Genomic DNA, 22,530 nt, shown 5'->3' with positions numbered 1-22,530 from the left:
GGAAATCAGTATTCAGATGTTGGCTACCCACGCTGCATGTGCGTGTGTCGTCGCTGTAACTGTTTAAAGTTGTTTTTTCTGGGGGATATTTTGGAGGTGATGGTCAAAGTGCGGCTCCGGTGGCACCGTTCAGAGGCACCTGCAGAGTCCCGGTCCCTGCAGCTAATCCAGCTGGAGCCCTGCTTCAGTTAATCTGATCATCTGTGACCTGCTGAGACATGAAACCCACCCTCCAGAGCTCCTCTAATCTGCACACAGACAGTCATACGTGCACACACAAACACACACACACACATATGGAGAGATGGGCGTGTAGCTGACAGATACATAAACACTCGCTCACATGCATACAGCACATCTGAAGCCAACTGTTTCACTCTCCCACACCTCTACAAATACACACCCTTAAGAAAGGCTCAGCTATGACAATGCCACCTCTTAGTCTGTTGATAGGTGAGTCACAGTGAAAAGACTGAGGCATTAATCTGCTTGTGAAAAGCTGTCATTACCCTATGCTGAGAAGATAGACTGACAACAGTCCTACTGTATAGACAACTGGGGCTTCAACTGGCCATACCAGAAAGATTTCATAGAAGTAGGTTACATGATGTTGATGCCCTACTTTGAAAAGAACTGTGTCACACACCCAAGAGGAAACAGCGGAAAGCTAGAAGGGCCTTCTTTTAATTTCCTTATTTTACATGTGCTAACAGATACCTCAAAATCAATCACTCTCCAGCGATCAAAGCCGCCACTACTCCAAAAATAACACAAATCCACTACAGATGCTAATGAGAGAAATTATACAAACAACGCAACACTTTTTTTGTGTTTGTGTGTTTCTAAAAGGCTAGCCTACATCTTCCTTTCCCTACGCTGACACAATCGACCGCATGTCAGAGCGTGTTGAGGAGTTGTGTAAATCCATAAAACAGATAAAGGAGGATAATGAGATGGAAGGGAGAGAGCAGATCTATTCATCAAAGCCTCTTTCTAACACACTCAGCAGATAGGGGCAGAAATGTTGTATGGCTGCTTACTCTCCAGTTTGGAGATTAAAGCTTCAGTTGCTGACGAAAAAAAAAAAGAAAAGAAAAAAAAAAAAGGTTGAGAGGTACAAATTCAAACTACAGAGAAACTGAAGAGCCCAGTTCCTCAAGTAAGAATTTACAAGCACACTAGTATCCCAGTTATGGGTCTTATCTGGTCTTTGATCATATTCGGGATATAATGCCTCACAGTTATAATTCATATTCCTATATGCATGATGAGAGGACACTGTAGTAGCTGTTTCTCTCACTAACTAATACAGCGCTCAATTAACACTGCAAAAACCTTTTGATAAGTGGGAAGCCACAAATGAACACATATCTACTTTTCGAGCAGAATATTGTGCAATTTCTTTTTGATATATGCGACCGAAGGGGAATAAGTCGCAGCCTCGCCTGGATCGACATGTTGTTTGTTGGTTGTGGTGATGAGGCCTCTGAGGACGCTTTCTCCCATGGGCTGAAGAGACTCTGGGGTGTATAGAGATGAAGAAAACAGTCCCGATAAGGTTGAGAACACTGAGCTAGAGAGGGATCATACTTGGTTAAAGTAGCATGTGCCCTTTGTTCGAAGAGATGAGATCAATAAACCAGGGTACAATGACTCAAACAGCCTTTGAGCTAAGGGGTGTATTTTATCTTAAAATCATCGGATATAGGTAAACATATTGATCTCACTATTCACCCGTGTCATCACCCTGCTCTTTTTTCCTGATTTCTCTAAAGTGAGCTGTGGCCTGTGGTCAAAAAGAGAGTGAGTGGCTAAATCATTGCTATGGAAATGCTAACAGAAAATCATGAGAGAGCAGCTTTCAGAGGCGACATCTGTTTGTTTATCAACCATGAAATGCCTGCTTTTAGTTATTTAAAAAAAAAAAGAGAGAGTGAGAATAAATTGACACCACTGATGTATGTGCCTGAGTCATGCATTCATTAAACCTGACGTGGATGTTTTAATGGTTTGCAACAGCAAACGTGGTGCCACTTTATACCCCTCACTGGTCCCACTCCTTTTCCTCCTTCATTCCCTCACGCGCCATGGGTTCACCCAACTCTGTGACGGTGTGCGCTGCCAATTAGTGTCCTCCACCTGTCGCTGCGGGTCACTGGTGCAGGCATCTGCTGGGTGTGAAATTGGCCATCTCACTTTCGTCCATGAACTTTGCATGGCCCCCCTGTCGGCCCAAACAGACACACACACACAGACGCACAGATATGCCGCTATGACCTAAAGTTAACCTTTATGGTATGGCCACCCTGTGTGGTAGGGGAAAGGGGGAAGGGTGTGATACAGATAATACTTCTAGCTCAAATCATAAAAACCAACCTGACTACTTTGGTATACATTACTGCGCATGCTTTGAGGTATCAAAAGATATTCAAAAGCTTTGACAGCTTTTATTGTTAATGGATCATTCGGGCTTACCACAACTTGAGTGTCATTGTTTCAGCTATCATTTCTGATATGACAGAACTGTACTCACCAAAGTGATTTCTGACATCTGGGAATGAATAATCTCTTATCATACAAACTGTTGAACAAGTCAAAAGTTTAACCTGATCATTTAAACCACTTCATTTAGAGGTAAAACTGCAAGTGAGAATACCTGAAATGTAATAATAACACTTCATTGCACAGAAAAACTGCACACACACACACACTTACTGTTCATATAGTAGATTACCACTAACCAATAAGTCTGTCTGTAAACTGAGTTGAATACTGATGAAACACAGTTTGGGTAATGATTCAACATCACTTCATTTTCTCTTTCAGTCTGGCTTTGTTATAACTTGTCTAATGGTCTGACTATTCTTGTTTCGTGCCTAGTCTAACTTCTTTTTAGTGATGTCATCTCATTTCCAGATCTCAGAAATAAACTGGTGACTACATCGTTATTATTCCAGATAGGAATGACAGATAAAGTGATGAAAATAAGACTGTCTTTTTTAACAATAGATATCAAGTTTCATACAGAGCTCAGCTGAACCAAAGAGTCATCTATAAAGCATAATTTAAGAAGCTGTTTCTGACTTTGCGGCCGGCGCTTGTATTGGTATGAAAACATTCTCAACAATACCCAGCTCTCTGTCTAACTAGTCAGCTGTGAGCCTTTTATACGCACGGAAACAACGCAAGAGTCATTTACACTGACTCCAAGACTTTCATCCAGGCAAGCCCTATCAAATTACACCAATTTGTAGCAGTGTCACTCCAGCCTATTAAGCCCGATGTTTCCGAGGAAAGTTAGATTGGCCTCGAATAAACTGTTGACTGTATCTTCACAGCAATGACTGGAACAGTATTGGTCTGGGCAATCAGAAGGAGACGCACGCCTACAGTACGTTTTATTACTCATTCAATCCTTAACCTCTGTCTAATGAGGTAAGTGACTGCTTCTTCTTGTGTGTACATTGAGCGTGTAGATTAGAATTTAAAGTTAGTGTGCAGGAAGAAAACGCAGGCTATTAAAAAGCTATTTTTAACATGGTGGTCTCCATTTAGGTCATCGGTATTGGCAGCGCAGTAAACGGCATTAGGGAGTGCTCCAAAGGAAATCATGGCGAGTTTTACTTTTACTGCCCAGTCCATCACTGCCACTTGTCAAGCCTGAATAGGATATGAGTCAGAACACTTCCTGTACAGGAGAAGAAAAGAGGCACATGCTCTATTGTCGCTGTATGTCAATCACTGCCAGTGCGGTTTATACTCCTTACTCTATTAACCCAGAATAATTGTGATGGTGACACACTGACGTATAGGCTTCTCAACACTGACACATCTTCACATGGGATTGGGATGTCATGGTAGGCCTGGTTCATAACAGCCTGTCTGACACAGACCAATAGTCCTTTAAGCCAAAAAAAAGAGTAAAGGGAGCCCATTCTGGTGTAGGGCCCCCACAGATTGCATTTCTGTTGCCTCATTAGATGGAGCCAATTAAGAAGATCTCTGTCTCATTATAAGTGCCTTGCCCCTGGGAGACAGCTGGGCCTGTCTGTCGAACAGTTTGTAGCTCCCTAGGTGTGTGTGTGTGTGTGTGTGTGTGTACAAGCTGAGGGTGGCTGGGTGGGAATTGTGAAGCATCCTGAGCTGTGTGTCTTTGTAAGTTTGTCCATTTTTATAATCAGAGGAGAATTTAAAGAAGCCCGGGGGGAGGGGGGCTCAACACGTTTCCTGAGCAACGATTAATTTCAATGTTTAATATAGGCCACAGCAAACGCCATATGCTACCATATACTAGCAATACAATGAACATATTGTTGTGAGTGGTAGGCGTCTCTGGCCTTTCTGGGCAATAAAAGCTGTTGATTTTCCAAGCGTGATATACAATTTTTAAGACAGGACTGACTAAAGCAGAGAAATAAATGCTACTCTCAGAAGGAATTAGATGAGGACAACCTGGGTCCGTCTCTGATGAGTGGTGATGAAACGACGCATCAATAATTAATGAGACCGATGCGAAAGGTCAAGCTAACAGCGAGTCTCCTGCCTGACTCGCCATAGATCTGCCCTCAGCTTTACTGCAGAGGTGTTTGCAGCAACAGCAACGACTACTGCAGCAATAAGTGAGTTTGAGTCCAGCTGGCTTCGAAATCACCAAATGTGAGGATGGCATTGATTCTGCAGCAATGATTTAAGTTGCCATTTTTTTATTTATTTTTTTACAGGGAGGAGGGGAAAAAAATAGAGAATCTAGTACTTTATCAGCACTGTGGGCAGCAGAGAGAGATGGAAAAAGAGGATGACTCAGAGGTAGTGGGTGGATTGAGACCAGGTGAGACACTGGTACAGCAGATGGGCAGATATTCAGTGCTTGGTCTCTCCATCATGTTGCAGGCGGCTCACTGGGTGACGAACACCTACTATTCAATCTGACATGAGCAACCGTAGTGCCATACATTTTCTGTTTAATAGAGACGATATAATGGAGTTCAAGTTCAAAACTGGTACTCCATTTTATGATATAACAAAGGCTGTGTATTAGCAGAAGTGGTGTAGAGAGTAGGCACATCGCCCTACATCTGTATGGGCTGTCTAAGTATAAACCCCACTAAAGGACTTCTTATGTGTCCTGAATACAAAATGAGTCACTTTAGTTTTGCTATTATTAGTATGACCAACTTACAACTAATTTTGTCTATTTTTTTAAACAAAAAAATGATTATTTCTAACTGCAGTTTAACACACAAGCTCGCGCCTGAAGCTTTGACACTTGGTTTAATGATGTTAAATGCTGCTCTTTCTGACTTTCTTCTCTGTCCTGGCTTCATATTAGACACAAAACTGCCTTCACACGTAGCCCTATCCAGCTATTCTCAGAAGGCTACATTTTATTTTTAGTTCGGCTGTCCACATTGAAGGACAAAAACTGTTGCTTGAGCACAACATCTGCTAGTAAAATGACTGTAAACACTCTAAACTGACAGGGCAGCAGGTTAATGACCTGTGATTATTTGAATTCCCAATTTAGAAATGTGAACATGAACATTACAGTAATAAGAGCATTTTACTATTTTCATGTGATTTCTGAATATTCTAATAATTACCCTCTCCTGGAGTTCATGGGAGTTTTTTTTGTGATTGCGATCAGAACAGTTTGATTTTGGAGTGGCTTTTCTCAAAAACTGCAATGCAATTTGCAAAGTTTCTTATGATTTATTATGTGGTAAAACTGTGGGAATTATCCAGGAAAGTCCAGGAAAAAAAGAAGTGATTGCTTCACAAAACAGACAGCCTGTGACTGCAATAAAAAATACATTGGCTACATCTTCTGTAAAAACAAGTGCTTTAAATGCTTTTTAAATAATATTAATTCATCACATATTATGGGCACAAAATAAGGTATCGCAGTTCCTGGAGGGGCTAAATAATAGTGTTTACAGCTGGCTACCTCTAGTTCTGCAGCTAGACCCAGAGGGAGGCAGTCGATGTGGGGATCACAGCAGACTCTCTCTCTCTCTCTCTCTCAAACACACACGCACACTGACACACAGATGTGGGTCAGAGCATTGGCCCAATTAAAATGCCAACATGTACCCTACTGTATCAGTTCCTCTCAATAACCTTTGCAAATATTTGTCCCACATAAAATTGATTAAATCAATTCATTCAAAATGTTACATCACAGGGATATTGAAAATGAAAAGAAAGAGTAAAACAGTCATTTCACGGGAGACAAAGGGGGGGATTTACACTCGCTGGTTTCAACAGGATCAATTACTGTTCACACAATCTTGATATAACAAGAGTCAGTCAATGTGACAAGATTGATAAGAATAGAGGAAAAATGAGAAGCACTGCACAGGTAATTTAGCTGTGAAACATGACTTTCTACATCTACTATAAACTGGTGTATATAAACAAAACCATGACCAGGCAATGCTGGTAAATGTTGGTAAATTACTCCCAGAGTGGATGCTTGTATGACTAATTCCTGACTGAATTACATGGACATGAATATAGCAGTAGTACAAATAAGAGATAAGAGAGAAAAGATAAGAGAAATATTGATTTGAGAGAGAGAGAGAGAGAAAGAGAGATAGAGAGGGATATTGATTTTTATATTGTAAAAGCAAATTATTGAGGTTTAATGGTGGTTAAAATGCTTTGATGCACCCCAACTACATTTTTTTTGTGGTTTTTCATCGAATTTTTCCAGTGTACCCTCCATGAGATAGGACTGACTGATCAACTAGGTCCGGTCATGAGACCTTAACAATGATCTGATGTGACTTCCTCCTCCTCCTCCTCTCTCTTCCTATCTTTAGAAGTGTTGTTCAGATAAGCTGGGTGGGGGCTGTGGGGTATATGGGGTGAAATCACATGGATCAAATGAAGTTTGGCGTGGTTTGCACTGGGAAGACAGAGAGTGTGCAGGCATGTGTCTGCGTACGAGGAGGCCTGTTTAAAAGGATGGCAGAGGTGGGGGTCTCCTAGGGGCGCATCAAAGCACGCCGCGTCAACTGCAGCTCCACGTTAAGCTCAAGTCAGTGCCTCATTGTGTCTGTGTGAATGACCCTGGGGGAACACCAACTCCCGCTGCGCTGCATACATTCCCCTCCACATGTTTGCTCTGCCCAGGGTGTGGCCCAGTTCGAGAGGATTACGCCGAGGAATGCAGCCGAGCCCATCTTTTTAAACAAGAGAGGGGGGGAGGGGGTGTGTGTGGGAGGGTGGGGGCTGAGGCCATGAGCATAAAGTTCATGTTCACTGAAGCTTCCTAAAGATCCAAAAACATGCAAATGCAATAATCCCATAGGAGAGAAGTTAAAGTTAAGTCAGGGGAATCTCTAAACTTAAAAAAAAATGCTGCGTTTGGTATCCATTAGCATTTAAGTTTCATTGTCTGGTTTCTGTCTGTTCTGGTAGCTTTGGGGTAACAGATTAAGTCAAGGTCGCAGGCATTTCCCACTGAATCTTAATAACAATCTCTGATAATTGGTTTAAAAATGTTACCCCGGTTCCCTGCCTGGCTAAACCTGTCACTTGCAGACAGGAAAGCCTTTATGTGCTCCTGCTTTCATTTCTTAACACCTGTGGTTGAATCGCTTGTTCTGTTCTCCTCCATTATTCTGGTGGCTATTCAAACATTAACACCTTCCCCTCTTGCTATGTTCCCTCGCTTCTTCATTTACAGATTTCAGCCATCCCACGACCCCAAAAAACACTCATGCTCTTTTGGTAGCGGAGTCCGGATTAAGATGTTCTTACAAAGCGAGGGAAACCAGGGCACCTCACCCCCCAGGGGGACTGTGGCGAGTCTGAGATCCAAATGAGAAAAACACTCCACACACCTGGAAGTAGCTTCTATTGTTTCTCCTGCCTCAACACTTTCTTTTTTTGACAACCACAACTTGAAGAAACATGATAGTGCCAGGATGCGTCAGACAATCCCCACCTCTCAGACTATTGAAGTTAAGTCATGCGTGGAGGTCACCTGGTAAAATCTGACAGGTAGAAAACATAGGGGTAAGAAAATCTAAACAGCTTATGTTATCACACATCTGATCTGCTGTGTAAAGGCTTGAAGGCCTCATGTTTTGCAAAGACGAATGATGACACAAATGTCTAAACAGTCTCTCCCGTATGTACTGTTTTCTGCAGTATGTAAAAAGAGAAATTTAAATGGCAATCTCTTTATGAGCTGCTCATATTTTAGAAGAAATATAAACTAGAAAACATGGTCAGAGACAGCACTTAAGGGAAAAAAAGCTGGAAATATTGAGAAATAAGCACCAACAAAAGGCTACTGTCAGAGGCATAGCCAATGTGACATCATCACATGACTGGTGTGATTGCATTTACTCCATTAAGGTAGGTATTCTTTCCTACAGCCCCCTCCTCACCTCATCCCTACCACCACTGAGTCATGGTTTCCATGGTCACGGTGCAACAAGTCAAAGAGCTTTTAGGAAACGGCTCCAACTACGACACATCATTTGTGACGCTGCTGGAAACGCAGTGCTGCCAGTATTGATTACCTAACACAGTGAAAAACGTAAGTAGAGAAGTAAAATATATTTGTTCATGGAAGGAGAGTTTGGCCCAAATGTATTACTTTTGGTTCAAAATTGTGCGCAGCAGCTACAGAAAATAAGTGTTGTAATGGTGAGATATCGGTTATTACACATGTGCTGTCACAGACCTGGAACTGTGTTTGTCGAGTCATTTTGCTCTGCAAGTATAACCGTGAGGCTTTATCATGTCCTTTGTTTGATTAATGATCATGTCTCTCCACATATTTGAATCAACCACCTGTATAGGGGTCATGTTGTCATACTGTTTTAACAAGTACAATCTGCATTCTTGCTAGACATTTAAATATCACGTTGGGTGTAATACCCACCAAACCTGTCTGCACAGTTCTAGTTTGCATGTGTTTTTCCTATTTCAAAAGATAAAGCAGAAACACACCTTAAATGTATGGGAAAGATGCAAAATAAACACAAATTATTTGGTCTGGTCTTGAGCTGAAATGTGGACGTTGTAGTTAGGAATGTAAAAAAGTTGGCATATCTAAATTTCCTGCTACTCCTCTTGTTGAGGTCACCACTGTCAAAGTTCAAGTCATATCTCAATGGAAATAAATGATACCTGGTAAGCTATCTCGTGTCTACCGACCAAATGTGAATACAGCTTTGGTTGGACAGATATGAAGCAGCTTGTCCTATTTTGAGAGATGACACATGTCGTATTGAGAGGCTGCATTTCTAAAGCCCACATTATAGAGCAGGGGGACAGAAAATAATCCCCTAGACATTACACTAGAAATGTTGAGCAGCGCGGTGGAGTCAGGGCACTGCAAGGTTTACAATCGAGATAGCAGGAGCAAACCAGGCAGGAGTGATTCCTCTTCATCATTCAGCTCATGCAAAGCACACTAACAGAAAATGTAAAACCAGGTATTTCGGTCGCCGTTGCCTTGGCAGGTCATTCCTCTTCTACAGATGAATGGAACTTTTGTGCAAGTGACCACTGTTTAGCTGCTCCCAAACGCCACCAGACCCTTCAATATCCTTTCCTAGTCTTGGACTTGGCCCGTGGTCTGATGATGATGGCGTTTTCACACCTATAGTTCATTTGCTTTGGTCAAATTCAGTGGATGAGTTGCTACTTTGTTGTATTTTCCTTTTGGTTTGGTTTCACACTGCAAAATTTAAAGAGAGCCAAAATGTATCAACAAAAGGCATGTGGGAGCTGTTACTCTGTTCATTGGTCAGAAATCTGGCGGGGGTTGGTGGAGAGTTTTTATTTCTTCAGGGATAGAAATCCAAAATGAACCGTCGGCACAATTGGCATTTCTTCATAATTGCGGTCATTACTTGGGCCATATATCAAGCCAAAACATGCAAGCAGAATGCCACATTTGAACGGACTTCAAGCTAACATTTAGAGAACAATCTGTTGAGTTTAACATGAATGTATTAAACTGTGACAGGCTGCCCTGCTACAGTTCTTGTAGGTCCACACCCGAGTGCGATTGCTCTGTTCACACCTGCCCAGACGAACTGCGCCAAGAGTGAAAACACCCGAGGGTTAGATTTAGATTCAAGTGAACTTAACAAGGCAGGTGTGAGAGCACCCTAAAATTAATAACACCTTTTAAAAGCTACTTTGTAGAACATGATTGCCAAGAGTTTCCCAGTCAGAGACAGATGTAATTCACATAATCTCATCTAAAGGAAATGTTCTTTTAAATGTTTTGCAGCCCAAACACTAGGTAAACGAAAGGGCTAAAAAAATTCCGTCACAAGTAATTATGTGGCACAGCATACTTAAAAATGATTTTTATATAACTTTTTGAACTTTGGATCAAGATCACAAATGAAATAAAAATACATCCAACATAAACCTTGGTGTGAGAGTTTTCTATTCAACAGGAAGGAGCCACTATTAGTGTTTTTTTCAACTCAGTCTGAAAACAACCAGAACAGTCAAATTTTACACTGAGCCAGCGTGCTTGCCTGCCGCTGCCTGACAAGTGTAACAACAGAGTTACACCTACTACTCTACTCCTCTCCTGAGCCTTACCTTTCACGTGTTTATGAGAGGGACCCTTCTGATCATTGGCCAAGTCATGCCTGGCAGCACACAACCCTGGCATGATAACCCTATCAGATGAGAAGACCCAGGAAGATGATACGGGCATAATGGGGTGGAAATCAGCCTGCCATGGAGCGAAAACACATTTCCTAATGCATAATAAAGCATTCATTCTCTTAGCTGTCACGAGGAAAGTCTTTGTGAGAGAGGGGGCGAGTTGGGAGTTAAAAGTACAGAGAATCCTGTATTCTCGTTCTATCACTCGGTTGTATGGTGAAAAGAGGGGGAGAGAAAGACACAGAGCTGCTGCAATTAGAGACAGATCTGTCCATACATTTTACAGTTGAGGTGCAGTAGGCTTTTAGCTGATGGGCTTTCAGGCAGCAGCTTACAATGACAGCTGACAAAATCCTAGATTGACAATACTGTAAGCAACCTATAGTAAGTTATGGGAGGGTCACAGCCCTGAAGCCCAGACAGTATATGTACCAAATATTCTTGTGTTTCTGGGATATTGCTGTGTGACAAATAGAAAAATAGAAGAAGAAAAAAGAGACATGGAAGAACGATATCTTCAAAAGCCTCTCTCCATCCAGTACAAACTGAAAGTCATGATGCTTGTATCACGGTAAACTCCTGTCCCTAGTTGGACATCTTTACAATGCAATAGATATATCTCTCAGTCAGCATTACGCACTGTGCTTGTCAGTCAGCTAATACTTCTAGGCCTCAAGAGAGTGTGTTGACTGCCACCACTCAACATATTGCTATTAAGCTAACCAGCAAAATCTTAATACAATACAAATTCTTACTACAACGCAGCTTATATGCTAGCTACACAGAATTGTCATAATACAGGTAGTAAATCATCACAAAGACTGTGTCCCATGGGTTGTACAATCTCACAAATGGACACTCATGATTGATGTGTGATGTGCTTTCAGCTGCAACATGTTCAGGAGCCATGTGCCCACTTCATATTTAAGAGCCCCTATTGCAAACCTGTCCAGTGGGCTCTCCAACAAGGACCTGATGGAAGAATGTCAGAACACTTTGTGTCTGACAAGGAAGACAACCCATTTGTCCACTATTGTTAAGTATCCCTTGACAAGACACATGGAGATGGCTGAAAACAATGGAGCAGGCCTATAGCCCATAGCATGGAAGTCTGAAAAAGTCCTGTCTTGACTCAAGCATCAACACTGCAAGTCAATACTGGATGGAGGCTTTTAAGAGCATTAGACAGTGAGACTCTTCATTCCTGTTATCAGAGAACAGGGGTTACATGTTCAGTAACCTCAAGTTCTTCTAAGCAGTCCAGCTGCCTCTGAGTGACAGTTAGTCAAGAAACACACTGTTCCTACAAACAAAGAAAGCACTGCATTGCAAATCTGTTTAGAAGTTATGACATGATTTATATTGTGTGCACACAGCATGTTATTCTTTCATGTCGTTCTGTACATTCAAGGAACAGATGAAGCATGACAGCAATGGCCAGTGGACTACCACAAAGCCATGACACGTCACTGATAGTAGCATAAATGAAAGGCAGCACATCATTCATCACAGGTATTATTTTCTTTATGTTGTGTATTCTGTTATTAATACTGTAACACTTTGAGTTTCTCTATGTATGAAAATGAATAAAAAATAAATACATCATTAATGTTGTTGTTATTATTGGTGTTGTTATTATCACTTTTGCATCTTTAGGTCATTTTGTTTCCTCGGGACTCAGGAATGACTGGTATGAGGTTTCAAGGAAAATCAAAATCATGTCATGTGAAAAGGAGGAATTTCAGGCATTCCCTTTGCGTGATGCAACAACAAATCGATCCCAATTGGAGTCAGCTGTTTGCTCATTAAACCATAACAGTATAACAGCTTGCTAAATCTGGCAGCTGGGAAGGAGTGTCAATCAACAGTTAACTGTAAGCAGTAACCGAGCTTTACCATAAGCTACGTCTTAACCAAGAAAATAGCTGATAGCCCAAAATGTTATAGTGTCGAATAAATAACTGACCATAAGCAACATGTAATGAAAAGGGTTTTTAGACACTCCAAAGATCTTTAAAGATATTAAGGACACAATTCAGCAATGTCGCCTGCAGATCACTATTTTTCAAATAGATTTTCAGTTATAGGAAAACACATCACATCACTTTTTATTAACAAAAGCTCTTTCACGTTACGTGATTCTAGTCTGTCTTTTGTCTCTGGACTCTTACACAACCTTGAAAAATGTGAGATACACTCTCCTCATACTGCACTGCTCTATCTCTGAATGCAGCTACAGTTCATACTTTTAAGAAAAGACAAACTCCTCACCAGTGTTCCAGTGTTCTGCTCTAGTTTCTTTGGCTATTTATCATTGTCACAGCTGTTTTTTTTCCACACAGCTTGAAAATAATGGGTTGCTCTTGGATGCAGGCATCTTATTTGCAGTGTGTGGGGGCTTGTGTGAAGCGACCTTGTTATAATTGGGGAGACTTTCAAAGTGTCTGGTGTTAGACTAATTTACGATATTTTACCATTATGAAAAAGCGAAAGGTTCAATAACAGTATCAACCATGACAATTTTAACAATACATGAGGGGTCAAAAGATAAACTACAAGCCTGTATTAAAGGAATAAATAGTTCAACATGGCTTTAAAGCCTCTAGATTTTCTTATCGCCCAAATATTATAATAACCAGATGACAAAAAGGTTCAGGCTCAATACTTATACCTCTTCTTAGACCTGTGGGAACCAGACATTAAAAGAAAAGCTCTCGGCTGTTTATGTTGTTCATTGGTTGTGTGTGACAGCTGACATGCGACCAGGAATAGAAGCCCTGAAATGACTTAAGGCGATCAGATGTTCGCCCACAAGCACAGATGATGGACAAGGCATGGTAACATTAGTAGAACTTACCGTATAAAAAAACCTAACTTGTGCGCACACACACACACACACCTGTGGTGACAGTGAACATGACAACAGACCTCACTGGCCTTTAGCTTCATAGGTCAGGCTGGTCTGCTAACTGCAGCACAGCATGGAGACCTGACACACATGCTAATTTGAGCAGACAACCTACACCCACCGACCATTAGGAACCACACAGCTGTAACATTTTATGTCAGATACTATATTAGTACTGCCGAGACGTAATGCAATTATTTATATATGCTTTTCATGAAGTTGTGTAAAGTATGAATCATGATAATTCCTGCAGGGTATCCTGTATGCCAGGTATTCACTACAACAACCTGATGAAAAGGTCTAGAAGAGAGAGAATCTTACAATCAATGTGTATCCAATAAAGAAGAGGATGAAATAAAACTCCTTAAAAAGCAAAGCAATTACTCCAAGTATTTAAAAGTCCTTACCTTTAACGAGTCAAAACAGGCGATCACCCTCCCGTTCTCCACCTGGCAGCTTTTGGGCGGGTGGGCAAATTTGCATTCCTCATCACTGCGTGAACAAGTCCCTCTCTGAAACTGTCGGCAAACTTCCAGGGTCAGCCATTTTGTGTCACGTATCGATGCAATGTTTAGAGCCATGTCAGCAGCGCTGGCTGAAGACTTTGGGTGGAGTTGAGCCACTTGGTTAAAAGGAGGAGGCTATCCTCTTAGGAGGTCTTGCGAGTGTCCCAGTAAAAAAAAAAATGAAACAAACAACAACTAAAACTGATAGAACATGTAACTAATAGTGATCTGCTTCAGGTCAGTGGATTAGATTTGTCCTTACGGAGAGGAAAGTGGAGTTAATGGACTGACAAAGTCTTTGCGACCGTAGCATGGGACTGCACTGCTGCTATGGAGTTTGTCAGTTGAACAGCTAATTGTTCATCAATCAGTAAGTCTCAGATGCAGACCTCTGACGAGGCAGAGGGGGCATGCTCGGACACAAGCTCTACTGGTTGTACCAATGTCCCCAAAATGTCCTTTGTATGAGTGATGATATCTGTGCAAGGGTGGATGTTGAGGAGCAATAGCAGTGCTATTTTGAGGTGCAATGGCACAGATTTGGACAACACACGTTTGTGGCTTTCTATTGTTTAATCTTCCTCAGTACCTACTCTTTCTGAGATTTGGCACCTTGGCCAGCAGTGCAGCAGCTCCACCTCTTCACCCGAGGCTTTCTTCACACTGAGCACAGGTAAAGACAAACCGAGGGGCTGAGCTATGTCCTGTCACGACTGCAGAGGGAGAAATATGGAGCTGTCCAAAAAAACGCCCAGGAATCTTCAAGTAGGGTCTCACAAGGCACTTTCTGTCAGCGATCTGTAGTGGAGGAGAGAAAGAGACAGACAAGAAAAAAACTGTGTGAGGTTATTTTCAGAGTGAGAAAATGGCTCGCTAAATAGGATGGGCAACGATTTATTTAAGAGGCTTCAACAGGCGTTCACAGTGTTTGTGTATGCGTGTCAATCTGAATTTGTGTACATACGGACCCTTAGGGGTGCTAGCTCTAAAGGGTGCAGGGCTGATGAACTAGAAAAGAGGCAGTTGTGAGGTTATCCAGAAGCCACTTGAGTTTAAGTCCCCCGATCACTGATGTGTGCCATTGTACAGGGTGACTACAAGCCCACTGGCTCTCCAACATATTGCACACAAAGCGGTGAATGGCAAAAAGCATCTGTGCTATGAGACAGTGGACAAGAGCACAGAGTCAGAGCAGAGATAGAAAAAAAGCCCTAGGGTCCAACCCACCCTGTAGAGCCATGCACGGCGGGATGGTGCAGCCAATAGAAAACCGCGCAGCGCAGCACTATTCCGGGCAGCGGTCCAGCAGCCAGAGAGCGACCGAGACAGATGCATATGCCAGTGCCAGACACGATTATGACGCTGCCCTGTGTCCTGCAATATTCACTGGTCTCCCACTGTCCAAATTAGATACCGGCTCATTGACAGCAGCTTGTCAATTTACATTCACAGAGGGGGGGGGGGTGTATGTGCACCTTGCCTCATCCCTGTAAAGACACTGGTCTCACTGATGTCTGGTTGTTGTCTAGGGAGAGAGGGGGGGGGGGCAACATTTGGTGGAGCAACAATCTGAGGAAGTGACCTTTAGCTTGAGCGTATGAAATCCATTACTAAGCTACTGCGCAGGGAGCTCTTTTCTTGGCACATCTGGAAATGTTTTTCTGCTAACCAGGGGCGGGAAAAGGGGGCTGGGGACACCAGACTGTGGGAGGAGACAGAAAAGGTTGTAAAAAATCTACAGCTCTGGTTAAAAGATTCCCCCTCTACAGTTTCAAACTCATCTATGGAAAAAAGACAAGACCAACAGCGCACCTAACCCTAACCTCCACCTCAGCTATGAAAATGTTTAAAACCATGGGAACAATATCATAAACAACCTCTACAGGAATATTACAAGCTCCACGTTGTGCTAATGAAGGCGAGTTGAGACTTGTACTCAAACCATCTATGTTATATTTAAGGGAAGAAGACTTCTTTTTACAGATTTCCTTCATAGGCAGAAACCTTTAGAAAGTTTTTTCAGGTCTTGTCAGATTTGAGTTAGGTCCAGTATTCTTGTCCTGCTCTCCTATAGACCTAAACATCATCATTTGTGTAGGTTTGTCAGTTAAACTTGGTCTCTCTAGTTGGAGACTTCTCAATTTTGTTGCTAGTTTTGTTTAAAGTCTTGAATATGAGATGTTTTTAAAGACCATTAGGATGAGATCATGTATCAATATGGTTAAACGGCCTATGAAAAAAATCATCTTCCAGACTCTTCCTGTTTTTTGGGGGGATGGTGGTAGTTTTACTTTAGACAACAAGCTGTAAGAAGATGCCTCCCCTTGAAATTGCCCAACAACCCTATACTGTTACAAGCCCGTGAATCCGGACCGTTGCCTAGCTAATCATATTGTCCCACTTAAGTGCTGATCATGTGAAATGAGATGAGAATCTTCCTTGTCCAATCGTACTGACGCCCGGGCTCCACTCTCTAAGGCAGGATTTAATTTCACACCGTCTCCCCGGGGAGAGAGCCAATCGCTGTAGAAGAGACAGTCAGGTAAGAATCATGTCAGATCTGACCTTTTACAATTAATCCCTTCTTATTTTTAGAAGCCATAAGATGTCTGTGATCAAGCTAACCTACTTTGTCATAATGTGCGAGGCGGTGCTCCAAGTGGGCTGGTGCTCACCGCTACGCAGTATCGGCACTTGTACATTATACTCTTTGGTGTGCCGTGACTTGTTCTCGCCCAACAAGGATCATCCAATGAATAGAAGTCAATGAATACTGTTTCAAATGTGACTACGCAGCTTGTTTACCATATGGTGATGTTGATAGGTCACACTGTTTGAGTGGCGGTGCATTTCGCAAATGCCAGATGGCGAACAGCTCCTCCTCTTTCACTCAGCGCGCATTCAGAGGAGGAGCATCATCCTATTTTACGCTAGCTACCTGCTTTTAACGTAGATTATTATAAAAACCGTAGCGAAACAAAGCAGTTTTTTGTCACAAAAACATGTCGTGAGAAGCAGGAGGAAGAGACCACTCTTGTGCCAGGTTTCTCCACTTGAAAGTGCCAAGTAACGACATGTGCGTGGCTGCTAATTCAGCCCTTTCCCTGTCAGCGACAGCAACAAGCTTTACTGCTGAAAGACTCTTTTCAGCTGTCAGTCGGATAAAAACTGGCATAAGGACATCAGTGATGACATACAGACTGCACTCTTTGTCTCTGTTCTCCTGTGAAAGAGACTAAAGGACTAAAACGTTGGGACTTTTGTGAAATAATTTCGTCATCTCTTGCTGTAATCATCAAAAGTTAGCTAATTTACAGTTTCGGACTGTTGTAGCCTATCGCTTATTTCAATATTAATGTTTTTGGGGTATAGTTTTTGTTGGGGTTAGAAAAATGGTTGCTGCATCTGCCATCTGTGTGGGTGTGTGGCTGCCATGCCAGGCTACGTTCAGGTGTCATTTATTAACATTACTGAGCATGTTGGTGCTGGTGAACCTTCTTCCATAGCTACTCTTGATTAATGATACCGTTGCGTCTGTCAGCTGCGTGTACGTATATGCGGCCAACGTGCCAGGCTAAGATGCTGTTAATGTTCGTCTTGGTGCCAGTAACATTACCTCTTGTGATGTATAAGGATGACTAAACTGTGGTGCGTGCATTCATAATGGCCCTAAAAAAACATAATTTAGCCAGGGGGCACTACGTGATGCTCACCTGTTCCTGCCTGCCTGCTCTCCTCTGTTCTTCTAATAATTGAAATGATTGCTCCCTTTGATTAAATAGGTTTATATTGTGAACATAACAATATATCCTAGTAGCCCATCTTTTATTCATTATAGAAATCAGGAGGTAATATTTGATGATACTGGCCGTTACACACAGCAACATGTGAATAAAGCAGTTATTACTGGCACTTGTTTTTTTCCACTCCAACCACTGGTGTGAGAGGATATCGGTGCAATTTCTCTGTAAAATTACTTGGCCTCAAATGATGGAGCGAGTTCAGTCACTTTTATTTTTTGAAGTTGAACAGAGGAGGTTTCTATCACTCAGTCTTTAATAAATTGAGTAGGCTGACTGGGTGGATGAGAGTTGGTTGGGGTCATCTGAAAAGCTCCCAAGGGGGGGACTCGACAGGTAAAATGCAAACAATGTTTGTCATGAAAGACATTCAAAACAAATGATGGGGACTGTAGATCAAAAGTACCCTCATGTGGGCGATGCTATGATAAAAAAAAAAACCATGCAGGAACCTGACGACATGTCTGCTCCTATACTGTACTGACTGTATGACTATAGTGTCCTTATTTAATTGTAGTGTAACTGTAGACACAACACAGATGGAGTACAGACATGGTAACCCTTGTTTATAGTAAGTTATATCTGCATCAACAAACTTTAAAGAGATGTTAAGTGGAATAAGCAGCATGTAAACTGATGCTTGCCTTTTCAGCAGAGACTTCTTATAGTTAAATATACCACAGCCCCATGCCGGAAAAGCAGGAGCTGTGCCAACCAGGAGGGAAAACTCTTACCTCCGTCATGTAACAACATCCCATCCAAAGAGCATGAGAAACTCAAGCACATAGTGGGGAAAAAAAGATTTGCTTTGGAAAACCCTCACTGAGGTCAGAGGCAGTGCACACAGTTTGAGTTTAGTCTGGTTTGACGTGTCCTTGGATGCTGCGCCTCTGTCTTGGGTTAGGCTCGTTTAGCTCCTGCTAGTACATCACACATACTGTACAGTTTATGCTGAGCTCAGCAGTCACATTTCAAGCACAATGCTACTGACACGTAGTGAGGGAAAGACAGATGGTCGGCAGGTAGGAAGCGACCATCCAGCACCCTATGTTTTGACCCCAGAGATTAGCACTGCTGTACACCCTCATGTCCAATCATTTGAATTTGGCAACGCAGCAATAAATTCAAGACCATACATTTTAACATTATGTTCTACCAAATCAGCGAGTCATTTTTATACTAGATGTATTACAATATGTTAATGAGGCTGTTCATGTTGCCAAATAATTATTTAATCATGATAGCGCAGATCCTTCATTTTTTCAACAAAAAAATCCCAAAAAAGGACAAAAGTTGTGTTTGGTGTAAGTATATCCTGTTTTGCTCTTAAATTCCTCTGAGACGGTTTTGTCCTCTCTGTGTCATCAGTACAAACAGCGGACAGACGGGGTGACCTGATAAAGCAGGGCAGAGATGTGAAGAAAAGCATCACAGTACTAGACTTTATGGATTACTGACGCTTACTAAGGCCAGCTGGCAAGGGCATTATCTTGGTCAGTCTGCTTAATTGAATGAGAGTCAGCGGGACTGGGGCGTCTCGAGTGAAAGTCATTGGCTTGACCTCTGAATACCACGTATGTAACCCATTAGTCTGGTATCTGTGCGCTCTGGCTGCGCGGTGCAGTTTATCTCAGCTGCTCGTATTTGTTCAGCAGAGACGATAAGCTACCTGCTTTCCATTGGCCGTAAGCCGTGTGACAACGTTTACTGTGGCACCAGCCAGGTGTTGCCAGCAACATAAAGTAGATATACAAAATGACTGTGACAGACAAGCTCATGAGCGGGGTACCTGAGCCATTTTATATCAATTTATGCTTGCAAACTGCAGCTGTGTGGTCATTTGCATGGCTGAGAGGAACAAGTGGTCAATGTTTTTCAAGGCTGTGGAGAGAGGACCTCATTGTAGAGGGGAAATAGGAAAATGTTCAGTTTCCAGTGAGTAATGGAAAACGAGCAAGCCTTATAGTACAGGTTTTATCAAAATGTCCTTTATCCCGAGAAAACTCAATCTCAGAACCCATCGGCTGTGCGTCTGATGACAATTTCGCCTCTGGGGGCAACAGCCAATATTTTGAGGGTTCTAGTGTATCCAGCAAATATCCGGGCCTTTCGTGTGCTGGTTGTTGTTTACAGTCCAATCAGCAATTTGAGACAATCTAGATGAAATTTCAACTAATATCTATAAACAGATATTTGAATCTAAAAAGCTAAAGACGATAGCCAGTGGCTTCCGAGATTGCATTTCAGTCAATGCGCTCCACGTCAGATATATGTTTATAGAGATTATAGAACAGCTAACCTCGCTTTCAGGGTGACACCACCAACTTGTTCGCTTGCAAAATGTCCCTTTGCATCTCGCAGAGCGGATCATAGCAGGGCTATACCCTGCAGCCTAATTCGTATTTAATACTATAAACGCTGCGATGCTTATGAAATTGTCTTTGGCATAAGCTACAGCTCCTTGAGTTCAATATCATCAAGTGCCATTAGCGATAAGGACGGGTGAGGGAGCTCAGCAGAGGCTATACCAGGACTAAGCTACTGTTCGGAGGCAACACGAGAAGCATTTCACCGAGTCAGCAGATAGGTGTGCCCCATATCATAATAGCCTTAGCTAAACCACAGTGACCCGAATGGCCCTGCTCATGATATAGGAGCGGGCTTTCCTCTCCTCAGAACAGATGACCTACCCTTCCCCTTTTTTTCCCATCATCTGCTCCAGTTTTTTTTTACAAGCACTTCCACGCAAACAGGCAAAAGAGAGAGAGAGAGACTTACAGCGTCTCTGATTGATATCAAGCCCAGCACTCAGTAAATGGATTTGTTTTCCTGTGCAAGTGTTCTTGTCTACTCCCTGCTTAGCCACAGGACTCAGGCAAGTCATCAGCTAATTACAGTATAGTTGGCAGCCAGAGGTGAGCGGTGCTGTTCAGATAAACATGATGATTAACAGTATACTGAGGCTTATTTTATGTAAAAGTCTATGTGAAAATCGTAAAAGCGCTTAGTTTGATTTCAATTTTAAAACACTACTGCTATCAGACCAACTGTAAGTGTTTTATAAGTTTCACTGGCACTTAATATATCAGTAAAATGAAGGCTAAAAAACACTGGGTTAGATTAAAGCTCTTGTTCTTTACAACATTAAGTAAAACACATCAAATTAATGGAAATCTTCAGCACTTGAAAACATGAAAGCTGAATGATTCAGCAAACTCACCCTCGTGTCACAATGCAATCAGACTACCTCTTTCATGCTGAAGAAGAAGAAGATGTCTTAAAAACGCTGCCAACCACTAAATCCCTTTAATACCATCGCAAGGTACGATTTGCATGATAGTCGATAGAGTGGGGGGGGGGGAAAGGGGTGTATTTCTGGCTTACAGGGTCTTGCAGTTATAAGGACTTGGTTCTTGGTCTGAGACTTATCCCATTCTTTTCACAACAGGAAGGGCTGAACTGATGTTCCATTTTAGAAAACACCCACTTCCCCTTGATCCGTGGCCAGACGTGTGACACCACCCTGGCCTTTTCCATGCAGGCAATGATGTCCACAACTTGACCGCACCAGGCCCGGCGTCAAAGCTAAATCTAGATGGACGAGAGAAAGCTAGGGACACGTCACCCATGCCCCATCTAACTCGAAAAGGTTAATTATGATGTGGAGCTTATTAGAAGTGGGAAGTCCCAGCTTATTGGAGCCATCAGCTATTTGTATCTGCATATATACATAGTGTTGAAACGTCAAAACCCTGTTCTGTGCAAACAACCGTTGCCTGTAGATAACCAAAGAACATTTAGGAGGGACGTTAGGAGGAAAAAAAGTTGCTGAAACTACACAAAGCGAGCAGTGACAGCGCGCATGCCGCCAACATGACAAGTTTTTCTCTAGAGAGTGAAAAATACGGAGCCCGTGTGGCAAAAAAAAGAGCCCCTGACATTTGCACTGAGGAAAGGGGGCAAGTCAACTGCTGTGATAATGCCCCTCTCTCTCAGGAGTGGAAACAGAAAGTCCATTACAGCAACTGGAAACTGCAATAGGGTAGTTACTGCGTGGCTGCACTGCTCCTGTGCATTTATCTCACTCACTCTCTCTCTCTCTCTCTTATTCCCTCGTTTCCAGCCTCACTCTCTTTGCTCTCGCACAGATATAACATTCCCCTCTCCTCCCTCCCCACCCAGACTGGTATGCAGCACACTGCAGCAAAACTCCAGAAAAAAAATTAAAGAGAAAGAAAAAAAAGAAAAAAGAAAAAGAGCCAGCCAATATGACGGTTCTTTCCCACCTCGTTTCACAGGGTCCCGTAGCGCTCTGCTGCTGTGTGTGCCTCTGTCAGTCTGCTGTCCCGCACTTAGGAGGCACCCGGTGCTTCTGTGACACTGAGCTACGGCGCAGCTCTCTTCAGCCTCAGCAACTGGAGTTAATGACCATGTGAACTGTTGTCATTCCTCGCGAGCTGCCGAGTGCTGCAGCCGGAGGTCCATGCCTAGACAGGGATTTTCTCTCGATGTCTCTCTCTCTTTCTCTCTCTCTCTCTTTCTCCCTCTCTCTCTCTCTCTCTCTCTCGATGTCTCAGCCACGGAGCAAGCGAGTGAGGCAGGCAGGCAAGCAGGAAGCAGAAGAGTGTCCACTCTCAACTATCTGGCTGAAACACTTCCAGCA

At 42.6% G+C, this 22,530-nt stretch overlaps 1 protein-coding gene across 8 annotated transcripts in view; it reads right to left on the bottom strand.

Moving 5' to 3' along the window:
* Positions 1 to 22,530, bottom strand: part of mbnl2 (muscleblind-like splicing regulator 2) — a 57,189-nt gene that overhangs the window by 29,415 nt on the left and 5,244 nt on the right. For 7 of the 8 annotated variants that reach the window (XM_062414875.1, XM_062414880.1, XM_062414879.1 and 4 more), the window contains exon 2: positions 13,969 to 14,865. In XM_062414875.1, coding sequence (XP_062270859.1) covers positions 13,969 to 14,142 — 174 coding nt within the window. In that variant the 5' untranslated portion in view covers positions 14,143 to 14,865. Of the gene's footprint in view, positions 1 to 13,968; positions 14,866 to 22,153; positions 22,492 to 22,530 lie in introns of those variants that run through there. The other variant, XM_062414874.1, reaches the window with a different exon arrangement.

This window comes from Scomber scombrus, chromosome 24 (assembly GCF_963691925.1).
Source record: "Scomber scombrus chromosome 24, fScoSco1.1, whole genome shotgun sequence".
NCBI lineage: Eukaryota > Metazoa > Chordata > Actinopteri > Scombriformes > Scombridae > Scomber > Scomber scombrus.
Note: the sequence above shows the minus strand (reverse complement) of the source record. Positions and strands in the feature narration are given on the sequence as shown.